At 49.2% G+C, this 15,190-nt stretch overlaps 1 protein-coding gene across 1 annotated transcript; it reads right to left on the reverse strand.

Annotated features, from left to right (window-relative positions):
- Positions 1–338: 338 nt before the first annotated feature.
- LOC128727627 (G-protein coupled receptor 52) lies at positions 339–15,190 on the reverse strand. Its single transcript, XM_053821557.1, has 5 exons — positions 15,074–15,190; positions 13,756–14,575; positions 5,621–6,111; positions 5,287–5,545; positions 339–2,684 (listed from the first exon to the last, which is right to left on the reverse strand). Exons 3-5 carry the CDS (start codon positions 5,787–5,789, stop codon positions 2,108–2,110), a joined length of 1,005 nt encoding a protein of 334 aa, XP_053677532.1. The 5' UTR covers positions 5,790–6,111; positions 13,756–14,575; positions 15,074–15,190; the 3' UTR covers positions 339–2,107.

Genomic DNA, 15,190 nt, shown 5'->3' on the forward strand with positions numbered 1-15,190 from the left:
ATTGAAAACCACGCACACGCGGTGAGCGTGATAAGAAACTAGTAAACAAATACCGCACAAGATGCTGGCACAGGACACGGAACCATAGACCCGGTTACTAAATCATAGGCTATATGTACAACTATTACCAGAACCGAGACCGATTGCTGCCACCAAGAACGTAAACAATGCAGTGAACATCCCCTAAAACAGCACTCTCTTCGCTGTGAATTGTTTTGTTTGGGTGTTCAAGTGGCAAGAGGGTGGAGAAAATTCACCACCAACCTTCAGCGTGCCGTTAGCGCAAGCGGGCACGTGCGGTTGGTGGTGCGTATTGCTTCGTGGGGAAAACTCAAGCCAGCAGCAGCAAAATGGTTGCGGAGCTAACGGATCTGCTCTAACGATGAGATCGTTTTTTTATTTTATTTTCTTTAATTTTTTTTCGAAGGTAACACTCCTTCGCGGTGGATGCATCTACGATCAGCACATCGAGTACTAAATCTGTTCTAATTGAAGCAACGTCCTGCCGAGTTACTGAACTCCTTGTGTTGCCTACTGTAAGTCGCGTCTACACGTCGTACTTCTCTGGTTTTACCCTAGTGTTTTGTTGTTGTTGTGGTTAATGGTTAAACACGCACCCCAACCGGCGGTTACTTCTGGAGCTGCAGTTCGTCGCCTATTTGTGGTGGTTTTGCTTCAGTCTCCACGCGCGGTTGAGCCCGGACCGGAGCCTGTCGCTTCCACGCGTTCCGGTGCACGTTGGTTACGTTTAGCTTACAGTTTGTTGCTTGTTTAATCTCACTCGTTTAAAAATCTACAAAATATAACCTTGCTTGCTTGCTTCGCTATCGGTGCCGCTTGTTTTTCGCCATCACTTCATTCCATTGCGTTTACGTCAGGTGGTGCGTTAGCGAGCGTGCGAAAAGCTGTTGCGCTCGTGCCCACCCCCAACTGTTTTTCGGCCAGTGCGATAGCGAGAAGCCAACTCAACCCAGCCCTCTACTATACTATAGCCATTGCTGGGGGTTTATTTGCATTTTTTTGGTTTCATTTTCACACATGTTTTTTTCTTGCTTCCTGTTTTGGCATGTTATACTCTAAGTGTACCGCTTCGCGCTACGCCACCACCCTACCGGTGGCCATTTTGTTTTCTCCCATTAACCGAGGGCAGGAGGGCGGTCGGTACCATTCGTCCACCCCGTTCAATATGTCTACGGTGAGCCCTGAAACTGGTTTTGTTAAACATTTGGTTTGCCCTGCAAGCGCGCGCATTATCTATTGTTCATGTTCATCTTTGCTCCTGCCATTTTTGTTTTACTGCTGCTTTCCCACGCATCCTTTTTCATTTCTTTCCTTTTTTTTGCCGGCATGTCTCACTCGAAAGGTTAGTTAGTTTAGCTAGCGCAGAGAAGGGGATCCTCGCAAGTACACCCCCCGAAAACACCCCGGACACCCAGCGCAAGCGTGTTAAGCTTCTGCACGAGACAAGATTGATGATTGTTCATGGTTTTTAAGTTTCTCTAACGGATTTCCACCGACTCCCACTTGGTTTCTCTCCCACAGCCCGGTTTTTTGTAGCATTGTAATTGAAATTTGTCGGCTGTCTTGAGGCTGTTGCGGAGCGAGAAGAGCGAGCACAATCAGCACACCGCACAGAGCACATTGAATTGTCGGTTTTCGAGTTTTTTTTTGTGTTTGCACATTTTCGCTTTGTCTACTAGCTCTAGCAAATGGGGAGGACACTGCTCAGTTAGCTGCACAGCGCGTCCTAAGGTCTACGCAAAGTGAAACGGACAACCGGGTAAAACAACGCTTGCTTTAAGTGTGTTTGTACACCGGGTAAGTGCCCGTGGAGAGTGTATATTCTTATAAGTTTGGCTGCACTTGCGCCTAAATCCTAGCACGAGAAGCTTCGCACAGCTTTCGTTAGAGTTGTTCTTAAGACTTCCTCAACTCAGCACACGCCTGTGGTGGAGTCTTACCCCATGCAATTTCCACGCCGCTGTAATAGCACAAACATTTTGTAAACTTGATTGTACGATCGTTCGATGGTGATCGCCGCGTGGATCAACGGCACACCCTTCCCACACCGCGTCATTGATTAGTCGTCCAGAACGAGATCGTCGTCTTAGTCGTCCGGATCGAGCCCGATCAGCTCGGCCTGCAGGCGGCCCTTCGTCTTGCAGCAGATGGTGAGGAAAAGCAACCGGACGAGCAGCCGGAACTGCTGCGACATGCTCGTCATGATGATGATCTTCCAGAACGAGTTGAGGATGCCGACCCAGACGGCACCGAACAGCAGCAGCGGATTGTCGATCATGTCGCCGGACACGAGCTCGTAGATGCGCAGCCCGATGTACGGCGCCCACGAGATCCAGAAGGAAAACACCAATGCGAACGACATGCAGTGACTGGGGTTCGCTAGGTTCTCGGCGAGCGCCGTGGCGTACTCCTTATCATGGATCGGTGCCCCCGATCGCACCTTGCGCATCATCGTGAAGATGTAGCCGTAGTTGTAGACGATCGAGATGACACTCGGCCCCAGGACCAGGATTGCCAGCGTTGCGCTGTAGGCCGCCATGTTGCCCCACTCGAGCATACAGATGTTGGTGGTTTTACTGTAGTTGGCCTCGTTGTAGCCGAGCAGCGGTGGACAGCAGAGCATGGCCGCCGAGATCCACGTGAACGCCATCCAGCATTGGCATCTTTTGGGAGGTTTTTGGGGGTTTCATAATTCATTTTTTTTTTGGGAAAGAAGAAAAAAGAGTAACAAAACAAAAGACAGAGCGTTAGTCAGATCCAACCTTTGGCGGTGAGCGAACAGGGGACTTCGAGAGGGTGGCTTCCTACACAATACAGGGTGGCAGCGATACGACCTCCCCTCCACCCATCCATTCCACCCATCCACTCACACCCCTTCTCGTCGACGGAAGGGGTCAGAAGCCGGTGGTGGTGGTGGTGGTGATGGTGGTGGCGGCGAGGAGACAAAAGAAGTGTGGCACAATTTCTACGCAGCGCACTACTAGGGAGTGTGTAAGAGAACACGCGGCCAGGCTGCGTGCCTGCGTTACCGGGGCGAGTGCGCAAGTTGTTTTTTGCTCATTTGCGCACAGGTGCAGCCGCGTGCACGTGCGCAAGCCCGAAATGCAACAGGCACCGGCAGTATAAACAACCGTACACATCTAATCGCACAGCAAGCAATGGAGAGTGCGCGCAGCCGCTGCTCCGTTCTACGCCGAGCAGTTGTTAGATAGAAGGCAAGAGAAAGATTGTATGCGTGTGGAATGAGGTTGAGTGCGAGAGGAAGAGAAAGAGAGTGTGGCGAAAGTAGAATGAACAGCAGATGAGGGTGGAGAAATATTACACCGATGGGGTCACGATTTGATAAACGATGAACAATGTTAGTAAAGTGGTAGAAAATAAGCTCATAGATAGCTTGCTTGCTGTATAATTCGTGATGGAGAAATACTTGGATCGGATCTCAGAATTAATCGATAGTATAATATCCTTAGAAGAAGAATAAAAGCCTTGCTTGTTGCAATATTAGGATTATTTTAGGGACTGGAACGTAACTACAAAGGACTGTTTGATGATCGCTGAAGTGAATGACGGATGATGTGTATATTATATGGTACATGGTGTTGAACGTGTTAAAGAGGATATCTACCGTACACGTGTTTACTGATGCGATTCTACTTTACACTCTAAGTTGACTACGTATGCACAAGAAAGGAAAGGCTAGTGAACTCTACCAAAAAGTGTAAGTAACTACTTGGGAACGCAATCCATACTGCTAGATAAACAGAAGAAGAATCGATCATACAAAACACTACCGTGGTTTGCGTTTATTTACACAAACAAAAAAAACGGCACGCTACAAAAGTGTGCAAAGTTAAGGATAAGGACCAAACAAATAGCTCAAAATCGCTCGAAAAGGGCTTAAAAGAGGATGTATAGTAAAAAATAAATTAAAGGAAAAGTTCGTAAAGGAGAAAAAAACGTATTCAACGGGCTAAAGTATTCAAACCTTCCATTCCTAGAGATTAGTATTTATGGGGGTAGAACATCACACACCAACAAACATCGATCAATAAAGGGTTCTTCCGTTCTTTCGTTTTCTCTCTCCCGTACGCGCACACGTGTTCATTGGCCCGGGCAAAAAGAAAAGGATCACGGAAATGGGAGCGGAACGAGGATCAGGTGCAGTTGTCGGAACGATCACGACACGGTGATCGCGTTGGGTGTGGACAATGAACGGGCGGAAGGACATTCGGGGTGGATTGGGGTTGCCATAAAAGTGTGCCATAAACGATCGGTGGGCCGGTGGTTGAATAATAAGTTTCGGTGCGGAACCGACCGGATGAAGCATGGGAGCGGAACGAGAGAAAGAGAAAGAGAGAATGAGATGCGGAACACGGTGGGTGGTGATGAATAAAAAGAAAACAAAACAAACACAGAAAGAGAACAGAGAGAGAGAGAAAGAGAGTGAGAGAGAGAGAGAGGGAGAGAAAGACCAAAATGTAACATGATAGATAAAAATGGAGTACATCAGGCTGGAAAACGCAAAATGATACGGGCCGGGAAAACAAATCCATTCTATTTCCCTTCCAGCCAACAGCATCCAAAAAGGTACATGGGAGGGGGGGGGGGCAACAAAAAGGAACTCCTTGTGGGGGGGTGGGAGTCCAATGAAGTGAAACAGACTGGTGAGTTTAGTTTCGTGGGATTTTCGATACAGCCCTCCTTCCCCCAGCAAACTGGACACGCACATGTGCACACATACACATTCACACGCACACACGCAGCATACAGTGAAGCATGGAAGAAAGGAAGTATGATCGCGTTCGCGCTACAAAACGACATTCTCGTGGCACAAACCGTGTCGAAGGTTCGTTAGGGGCAAAACCAGAAACACCACACAAAAGGATCTCAACACAGTGTTGCTAGTACGTTTGCACAGGCTACATTGGCACACAAAACACAAATCATATGCACACAGACACACACACACACGACAGCGAAACGGTCACACCAAAGTGCGATGGTGTTTGGCGGGAAACATCGGAACACGGTCCCCGTAAGGACGGTAAGATCGGGTTACTGTGCATGGGCATGTATGAATACGCGTATGTGTACGTGTCTGTTTCCGTGTGGGTGTTGAGCTGTACCTCACGATCAGGACGGATGATCATGAGAGGGTGGGAGAGTTTGTTTGTTTTGTGTTTGCTATTGTTTTCGTGATCGTGATCGTGATCTTCGCGATCGTGTCCTGTCCACGCACAGCGGCCACGGAAGGGCAACATTTACCTGGTTTTGGTTTGGATCGTTTCGTAGCGCAGTGGCTTCCGCACCGCCAGGTAGCGATCGACCGAGATCCACATGAACGTGTAGACGGAGATGGACCAGAGCGTTACCTCGAGGTAGCCGACGAATCGGCACACGACGTCGCCGTAGATCCATTCTCCACTGAACGCTGGATACACCGAGAGTGAGACGATGAACAGACCGCACAGCAGATCGGCCACCGCCAGGGATAGTAGATAGTAGTTTATGACCTCATGGGGACCTGCCACAACGAGACAATTGAGAGGGGTTGGTTAGCTTGAGCCTCGAGCTGAGCTGAGACGTCCTTTTGGCTTACCCTTAAAGTTAAGATATGTGGCTACTACGATGAGGTTCGAGATGACGATGGCGACCGCTAGGATGAGGATGATCGTGGCCTGCGTGAGCGCCTCCAGGGTTGAGCCGGTTTGCAGGTGACTCAGCCCATGCATCGTAACTCCTGAAACAGAGACGGGCGAGATAAGCATCGCACCCTCGCCGCATCACTGCGTCACCGGATCCGGGGTTACTACCTCACATCCGGTCATGACGTGGCGTCGGCGAAGGGCAATGCGTACTAGCTCGAACCGTCGGCTTCTTCGTCGCCGTGCGTGGTTTGGTGCGCGTTCGCCGGACGGTGGTGCTGGTTGCTCATCTATTTCAACGCCAACCCTCAGTTCTGTCGGCTCATCGTCCGAGGGTTCGAGCGAAGTGCGGTGGGTTTAAGCTGGATGGTGGCCGGTTGGGCTTGTGATGGAAGAACGAGTGATTTTTCTGCCGGTTGTAACGAAGTTTTACACCATACGTTATCTATAAGTATACGAAGTGTGAAATGTAATCGGTTTAATAAAGGATCGGTGGTGACGAGTCCTTGTAATTTAAATCAATTTGATTTTAGCGAGTCATATGAGCTAGAGCCTTAACAAAACGCCCATTTGATAAGGCGGTAAACGATCATAAAACATATTTTACAGATGGCCGGCTATGAGTATGACAATTTGTAGTTATTTGACATCTGCAAGGAGTAGTATTTAATGAAATAGGGAAATAATGGGGTGTGTTTTTCGGGACAGGGCCACCAAACAAGGGCTTCGTGTTTCAGAGCCGGACTCATCGGGGTCACTGAGCACATGTTTGCATGTTTGGTGTCCCCGAAGACCACGAACATCTGGCAGCTTTTGCTATTATCCTTTTTCGCTACTATCTGTACCATATACCCCTAGGAGGTGGTGAGTAGAACCAGAGATGACCCAATTAGCAGCTGGTCACACACATCGTTCATGGTTTAGACAAAGCTCCGGTTAAAGCGACCCATTATGAGCAAGTAATCATTATCATTTAATGAAAATTTCCCGACTTACAAGCACCTTACTAAACGCCTGGGAAACACCTCTCACCGGTGGGTTTAAAGATTCGCTCCAAATCATCACAATTACGGGCGGAATATATCGCTCTTCGCACGATCAAAAATCGCCAATGTAAGTCCTTCGAGGGTCCACTTACTAACAACCGTCGCGCACGGTCCCACAGTTACTTCTACACCGGCCGGAAGGGCGCCGTTTCCGGTTTAAAAGCACTTAATGAACGGCCGGCATTAAATGCAATTGTATAATTGTTAAATTATTCATGCCGACATGCAGCAGGCGATGGGGGAGGCATCCTTTCCCACACGAGACCGATTTGAAATGCAGCGCGTCTTGGGTCACCCGTAAACGGTGCCACCCACCGGGTGCTGGTTGGTGTTGGTTTGAGCGAGTGGTGTAATAAAAAACCGGAGCAGAAAGCGGTGAGAGTGAGAACGAAACAAAAAAAAATCGTGTGTTCGATGTAAACGCACGCCACCACGCTACGTGCATTAGCTTACGTGCAAAGGACTCGCAGAGCACGCGTCGGTGCCGGTGGAGCTCGGCATCGATCTGGAGGTATGATTTTATTGCATTCTAACACGCGCATGTAACGCGACCGCGGTGTAGATGGGTCCGGAAAGTTCCCCGGGCTTGATGGAAACAGCTACGGCGCGATTGCAAACCGGGCGGAGTGTCATAACGAGAATGGATTACATTGACGCTTGTTTCGCGTCGCTTCAGATCGGTGGGTATGAGGGCTTAGTGATTCAGTTTTTACCAGCACAAAAAGAGGACGAAATTGATTTTCGTTCACCATTTGGCCGTGATTTGGGTTTCGTCCGGGGCCATCGTGGCCATTTGGACACTGCCAACGAACCAACTCGCGACACGGATGACGTATGAGGCATTGGAAATTGTGCTCCCCGGGGAAAATGAAGCTAGCTATAAAAGCACAAAATCATATCCTGCCCCCGAAGGATACAGCTGATTTAATATCCGTACCACCGTCAGTGGTAGAAACCAGCTAAAAAATAAAAAAAAACCATTCTCACGGCTTGCGCGTGAACCACCAGGCGCCTCCATCAGACATTGCGCTAAGGAAGAAAACGCAAAGTGTCGAATTTTTCTCACCCTTCTCAAGGTCACAGTGCCGTGGGCAGGTACCGGGCCTCACCCGAGGACCGGTTGGTTTTTCCAGGTTAGCCGAAAAAAGAAGAAAAAAAAAAACGCCGCATCACTTATGGACCAGGCGTCTCCATTTTCTATTTCACCACGCCACCCGTCATAAATAAAGCTTCGGGCCGCTGACAGGCTCGTTTCGAAATGGGATTTGGGAATACGGTCGCGTTAGGTTTGATTGCAATCGCTGGGCCGGTTGCTACGGGCTGGGCCAGCAAGGACACCAATGCTGTCGAGTTACATCGATATTTTCCGGGCCGCGCGGAGGTGTTTCGGGTGGGTGGGCGTTCTGTGCTTGTCAGCCGAAAATCGTCCTCGCTCTCGGCGCATGTGTGTGTGTGTGTGTGAATCTCGCTCGGTGCAAATAGCGTGTTGAAATGTGCCTCCCCGGAGGAGGAGAGTTTGACTCTAATTTTGCATATGATATTCCCTTGCCGACGGCACGCCCGCATCGCCCGAGATGTCTGGCCGTTTCGAACGAAGCTGGCAGCACCGATGGAGGCACCGTTTCGATCGATTTGGCGCGCGTGGGCTAGCGAGAACATTTCGCAACGAACGAGCGCACCATCTGGGCCAATATTTAAGCCCAATTTTAACACACCTGCGCTGGTCTGTCGAGGACGCGTACCCATATTTAACGAGCTCTGGTTGGCCAGCGATGGTCCGATGCTGATGCAGCCATCGTCCTGGCACTGGCAGGATCTATCGATTTCGCAAACCGGTCATCGTGGGGCGGAAAGCGATAAACGAAATCGCCTGGGAACATTAACACGTGTTTGGATTATGCCAATTGGCCGATTGGCTGCCAAAGGGTTGAATGTTTAGCGTGCTGTCTGTTGTATTTGTTTGAATGCGGAGGTGTTTATGGTAATGCATGCACAACTTGCAAGGCAGAAGCCATTGGTCGTGTGTTGGTTCACAGGAAGAGATATTGGCAATAAATTCTCGGAATGTGTAATTTATGAATGTTGATTTTGTGAATGACAGAATGCCCGAAACAGGTAAATTAGGGGTGATGAAACGGTGATACATTTATTCAGCTTTAAAAATGGCTGTAGAAAATTGATAAAATATCAAGAGCATTAAAAAAACTTAATAAAATGTTCGCCCTTATTTCCGTAAACATTAAAAAATACCTTCCCCAACCATCGCATTGCCCGTCAATTGAAAAACGCCCGTCCAACAAACAAACACACTTTTCCGCATGGTTTGGTTTGCGCCTCATCAATAATTTCGAAACAATCGGCAGCCTATCAACATCCTCCGATCGGGCAGGAAATGGAAATGCTCACGATCCCGTCTGGTAATCCCTCAACCGTGCGCTCATCTGCAGAAACCTCCGGAAGAACATTACCACACAGCTCGATGACGCCAAACGCCGGAGCCACATGGCCCATCGGTTGCGCTATCGTTGGAAAAACGACCCGCAATCGGCTATCGGATGTTGCAGCCACTGCCTCGCAATCTTCCTGTACGGTCTCTACCGCTCTCCCTTTCTGAAGAGAGAGAGAGAGAGAGAGAGAGAGAGAGAGAGAGAGAGAGAGAGAGAGAGAGAGAGAGAGAGAGAGACATCCCAGGAAGTGCTCGGAGCCAGCGCCAGCGTTCGAGGCCGCCCCGTTTTTCTCAATGAAGCCCAATGACATGCGTAGCACGTGACCACTCACCACCATCCGGGAGGCAGCCGCAGCAGCAGCAGCATTGACCTTGGCCTGAAAATGTACGTTATCTCGCGTACAGACACACATACACTGGTGTGTGGGTGGTGGCGCACTACCACCACACGGGGCAACATTGTTCGGAGCAGTGGGCTACATAAATGCATAATCACAATACACGACTAAAGCTCGTCCTTAAGCCATCTTCCTTTGGCCCACCTCGTGGGAGAGCAAATCCGAAGGCACAGCATCGAAAAGGTCGACCGCGTTGGCGTATCCTTGCCTGCGATCCGGTAGCCCCCTTACCCGGAGGCTCGGAGCCTGCACAGGTGCAACAAATGGGCGGAAATGAGTTGCGCCATTTTCTGGGCAATGGGAACGTGAAAACCCCCTAACAAGTGGCCGTTGGGTTGCGCGTGTGAGAAAGCGCAAGCGAGAGAGCCTACAGAAGCGTTGGCTGGCTGATGTAGGGGATGGAAAACAGAACGTCCTTATCGGGAGAGCGCCTACAGCATCCGGTGGGCGAGAGAGAACGAAACGTATGACGTCAGCGAGGGCACATTGTTAGCGCTCCAGTGAAAATTCCCATCCGCCCGTAATGAAACGAATGGGGCTTTTCCGTTACAGTTGCCGGTTTGCGCCTGTGGTTCCGTCCGGAGAAAGCGCAAGAAAAAAATCGGCGAGATAAACGAACCAAGGACTCCCGGGACGAGCTCGCGACCCGTGTGCAAAATAGTGCCCACGCTTGTGTGCCGAAGTTTACTAATTATTTTTAATTGTTCTGCTGGCGTTTCTTGTTTTATTTTTTGCTATCTTGGCGTTCTTTTTAACGCTCTAGCGCCCCGCTAGCGTTGCCATTGGGAAATGGGATGGAGATCCTTTCAATTTGACCGTTTTTCGCGCACTCTTTCTGGTTTGGTTTGTCTTTTGTTCGTTCGCGGTCATTGTGGGGCGCTCTGAATGGCAACTTTTCGCAGTTTTGCCTTGCTTGCACGGTGACAAAAGGCAGATTTTCGTCCGTTTTTAATTTCTATAAGTTATAAAACATAGTCGATATTGTTTGTGTCGTGATAAATGCCTTCTTAGTAACTGGAAGAGCTTTCGATCAGAAGAAGTTTTTGTAAACCAATTTTAAATAATTTATGGATATGTAATAATGACATATAATGGCTCGAGATAAATGACTTCTTGGAAATAGAAAGAACTCTCGATCAGGAGAAGTTTTAGTGGACTAATTCGACGTTTTTATGGAAATGTAACGACGATATGTAATGGCCCAAAAAAGAAAATTTAAAAAAAGGCTATACAATACATGTTCTCTTAGATTTTTTTTTCTTTGAGAAATTATTTTGCTATGCAAAGTTCTCCTGTACGATAATTATTAGAACGCAACTTGTCGGAATAATTCCCATGCGGTGCACTTCAGCACACTCCAGCATCGATCCGCTCGACGATGAAGTCATCTGCAAAACGATAGACACCTCTCGCTCTCTCGCTCTATCTCGCTCTTTCTCTTGTGAAGGACAGATAGGTGGGGTGTGGGAACTGCAGCAGTGTCACGATCGAGCGTGATGGTCGGGAAAATGAACCGAACCACCTCGTGAGCTCGATGGTCTCGTCCGGCTGGCTGGCACACAGCCAACAAGCACCACCGGGCGCACCCAGACGACGTGCTTTGCAATCGATTATGCACGTGATTTGTACAATAAGATGTCACCAAGTGTCTTCTCCCACCCACCCACAGGATGCACCACCACAACCAACGTGTCCTCGTCGAGGCGGCCACTTGCGGACGTTCGGATGTTGGGTGCTTCATTTATCAATTATCTGCAACCCGACGACTTCTGCAACGGACGCCATTGACGTCCGGCAAAAACGCCCTCTCACGGTTGGGGCAGCTGACACGGTGGGTGGTAATGATTTAATTTTCCAAATTACCAAAAAATCACACTCGACGTGGAGCGAAACACACACCCATACGTTTGATCGATACAAGGGTCAGGTTGGGTTTGGAAGATGGCCACCCGGTCTCGGGAAGTTGTCCATGTTTAATGGCGACATCAAAATTAATTTACGGAAAGCATGCGTCCGTTTCCGTATCGCTTTCAAAATTGATTACCGCTTGCGTTGATGAGACCTCCTAGGGAAGGGCATTTTGGGGCCTTATGATGAACTTGATGACGAGTTCCCATGGATGGAACTGTATGCAGGGTTGGAATGTTTCAAGCCCAATTCAAACGAAGAGCCAAGACAAACGTCAAAGGATCAAACAACTGCTTAAGCCTGTTCGAAGAGTTTAATGATTCAAACAATTACGAATCTACACGATTTAATGATAGTACGAAAAGTACTTCGAACGGTTTTTGAACCCCAGCTAATCAGCATTGATCGGAAGGCTTTTTTCTGTTTGCTTTCTACTCCTCAAAACCGTCGTCAAACAGACCCCAACTACCCATAATGATAGTGTTTGACTGCGCAACTTTGAACGTGCTCGTGCATCCACGACCCCCAACGACCTCGCGGGGACAAATAATGAAGACATCGTTATGTCACACGGACCCACCCGCCTTCGAACGAAACTTTCCGAACCGAACGGTGAGCTTTAATAACATTAACGTTCCCCAATTATCGTTACAGTTTTATCATGCAAGCGCTACCTGCCACCGACTCCCAGAAGGATCGGAACTTTGCCCGAGCGAGGGAACGATCGATGCAACGCGGCCATCCAGCAACTAAGCAGACGGCATAAAATTATCCACCCTTGTGGTATGAGCTTCCGCACTGCACTTGAAACGACCCTTAGAAGGTAGGCGAGCAATCAACATCACTTGGGGTCCGTAGGCGCAATTGGGGTCTCCGTGCCGGGTAGGTGAATGGGAAAATGCGAGCGAGGACACTATCAACCAGCGGCAGCACCAGCGACCGGAATCGGTAACAAAAAGTCAAACAGTTAATTTTGACAACGCCTTGGAATGGGGAAAATCGATTTTCCCACGGCACGCAACGAGGACCGGCTGCTCTCGTGCCGTGAGCGGTACTTTTTTTTTGTGCCTAGTTGTTGAGTTCGCTTTTGTTGCTTCTTGGATTTTCTTGGAAGCGCGAGGGTTTTCCGACAGGGGAAAACCGGGTTTTTCTTGCTTCCGAAGTGGGTTCATGGGTGGAGAAATGAGTTTGTTTCTGACTAACCGAATCTGAATCTGGTTGTTGATTTGTCCTGTTTTGTAACGGATTAATTTGCAGTGAAAAATCCCCCAAAAGTTGCAGCGGAAAATCTTCCCAAAAGACTGTGGCATCGTTTTTTTTTCAAGCAACGAGGATTTATTGTCAACCTTAAAATCGAAACTGTTCGTATCCTTGCAAAAGCCCAACGAGTCGGAGGGCTTCCGTTTTGTGCCGGCGGATGTGTTAGTGAAATTTCCGCCGGCACTCGGAACACAGGCATGGCATTTCCTCGAGTATGGTGACATGCCCCGCGGCTGGATGGCGCATTTACATAACGGTCAGGAGCTGCAGCAAGGACGACGAAAAAAAAAAACGAAACTGCAATTTTCCCTCCCATACCATTCTGGGCATTTCTGGCAGCGGGCCAAACCCTGGCAAAGGCTAGTCTACGAGGCCTACGAGCCTGGAGGAATGTCACGCCAGCCTACCAGTGACCAAGGTGATGACGTCCTGTAAAACGGAATGTAAATTCACCGCACGACAAACGTTCGATGTCCCGGCGTGCCAGCGCGCCACAGGCGACCGGCGTGACCGTGATAACGAAGGCGGTTGAAAAATATAATCAAACAAATTCACCCCCAACCGGGCTGCCAGAATGCTGCTGCGAAGGGTAATGAGAAAAGTTTCCGTTTTGCTCGGGCGTGCCATCTCGTGCCCAATTTTAATTAAACGCTCCGAAGGAAGCCGTGTCCTTGTGCAACCAGCCCGCAGGGCAAGAAGGATTGCACGGTGCGAACACAGAATGGCACGTTCGTTCGCCTACGCCGTACTGGTTGATGTCAGTTTTGCAAAATTAACGGCCATTTGGCCCGAACGAGAGCGAGAGATACCGATCCATTCGCTGCTATTTTGCAAGCTTGTAAAATTTCAACCGCACTAAGCAAAGCGACGTAGAAAGAAAAGCTATCTATGTCCCTGCGAGCTAATCACCACCCCCATTCACCTAAGAAGGGAACCCTTTTCCCGACGGAGGAACACTCTCTGAAAGCTCCACGCCCTTCGAGCCCGAAAGGACGAGTTTTTGTGTGTGGCACGCGTGTTCCGATACTTACAGTGATTGCAGAAATTGCTGCCACAATCTGCTGCTAATCCGTGAATCTCCGACCAGCGCGAGTACGTGGAAGAGCTCCGAAAGGGTGACCCACGGCTAGGGCTTCGAATATTTCGTGTTCCGTGTTACCGCACTTCACCACGCCGAAAGAAAATATAACCACAACCACGGCGGCGGAGAAAAACGCGTGTGTCAGAGTGATTTCCACGGAGATTTTCACGCTTTCACGCACTGACGTTTGGGGCACTTTGTTTGTTGGGAGTGTGTTTTTTTCTCTTTGTTTTCGTTTTCGACTTATTCCGATCACTTTCCGGGGTGCTGATAACCTTCTCCAGCCGTGCCAGGGAATCTGCGTCCACGCTTGCCGCACACTGCAGCTGCTGGCTTGCTGCGGGAAAACCACCGGGAATCGATTCGGAAAAGCGCGAACAAACGCACCGACCAAAATCGAGCCCCAACGGGGAGCGTCACTCTCTCGCGGGGTTTTTCCGAGCGAGCAAGCGCTCTCTTTCTCTCTCTCTTTCTTTCTCTCTCTCTCACTTACACACACACAAACTTTCGAGCACTCTTCCGCGTGGCTTTTCCAGCCAGGACCTGAGGTTTTGAGCGCGGATTCTCTTTCGCTCCTTCGATCGGTGATCGGATGCTTTTCCTTTTTTTCGTTTTTTTTTCGGTGTACTTAATCACTCTCACGACGATTTTCCTCTCACAAGCTCCTCTCACTGTAGTGTGCTTACTCTCACTCACACACTCACTCGCTCTCTCACTCTTTCTCACCTCTCTGCACCGCACTTTTTTCCCGTACTCGATATCAGAGTGTGCTGTGGAAGGATACAGAAGATGAAAAAAAAATATAGACAGTGTCGCTGGGATAGCAAAAGAAAAACGGAATCAAGGCACCATTTTCATTCACGTCTTTGCCGTTTTCAATTAACTACTTTGGCATGTTTTATACGTGCATGAAAACAGGGAAAGCAATGAAAATTCTTCCTTCACTGTGTCGGGGGCGCTGGTGACAAAAAAAAAGCTACAGAACGGACCTCGTACAGGCATTGATTGAGGCTTCGTCCTGTCTGAAAAGCAACACCATTCCCACACGTTCACCAGATGCTTCACCTTGGGGAAAAGGGTGTATCGAAAGCATTCAACGGGTCGGCCCTTTCTCAGCCCATTCACACAACCCGTACAGCTCGCTCCACTGCTCAACAGATTTGTTCGATTTGTGAACTAGCTTTCTTTTGCCACCGCAACGCATTGTTCGTTTTTCGTTGCCCAACCGATTTTCCCTTCGATTCGCTTAAATTTCTAGCTCCCTCAACCTCTCGCACGCCTGCACACACCCACACGCTCGTTCTCTGCAGCAAGCACTAGGCGGAGGCGAATCCTGCGTACCGTTCCAACGTCCGACAAGCACCACGACGTTCACGCTCGCTTCG

The sequence above is a fragment of the Anopheles nili genome, chromosome 3 (assembly GCF_943737925.1).
Source record: "Anopheles nili chromosome 3, idAnoNiliSN_F5_01, whole genome shotgun sequence".
NCBI lineage: Eukaryota > Metazoa > Arthropoda > Insecta > Diptera > Culicidae > Anopheles > Anopheles nili.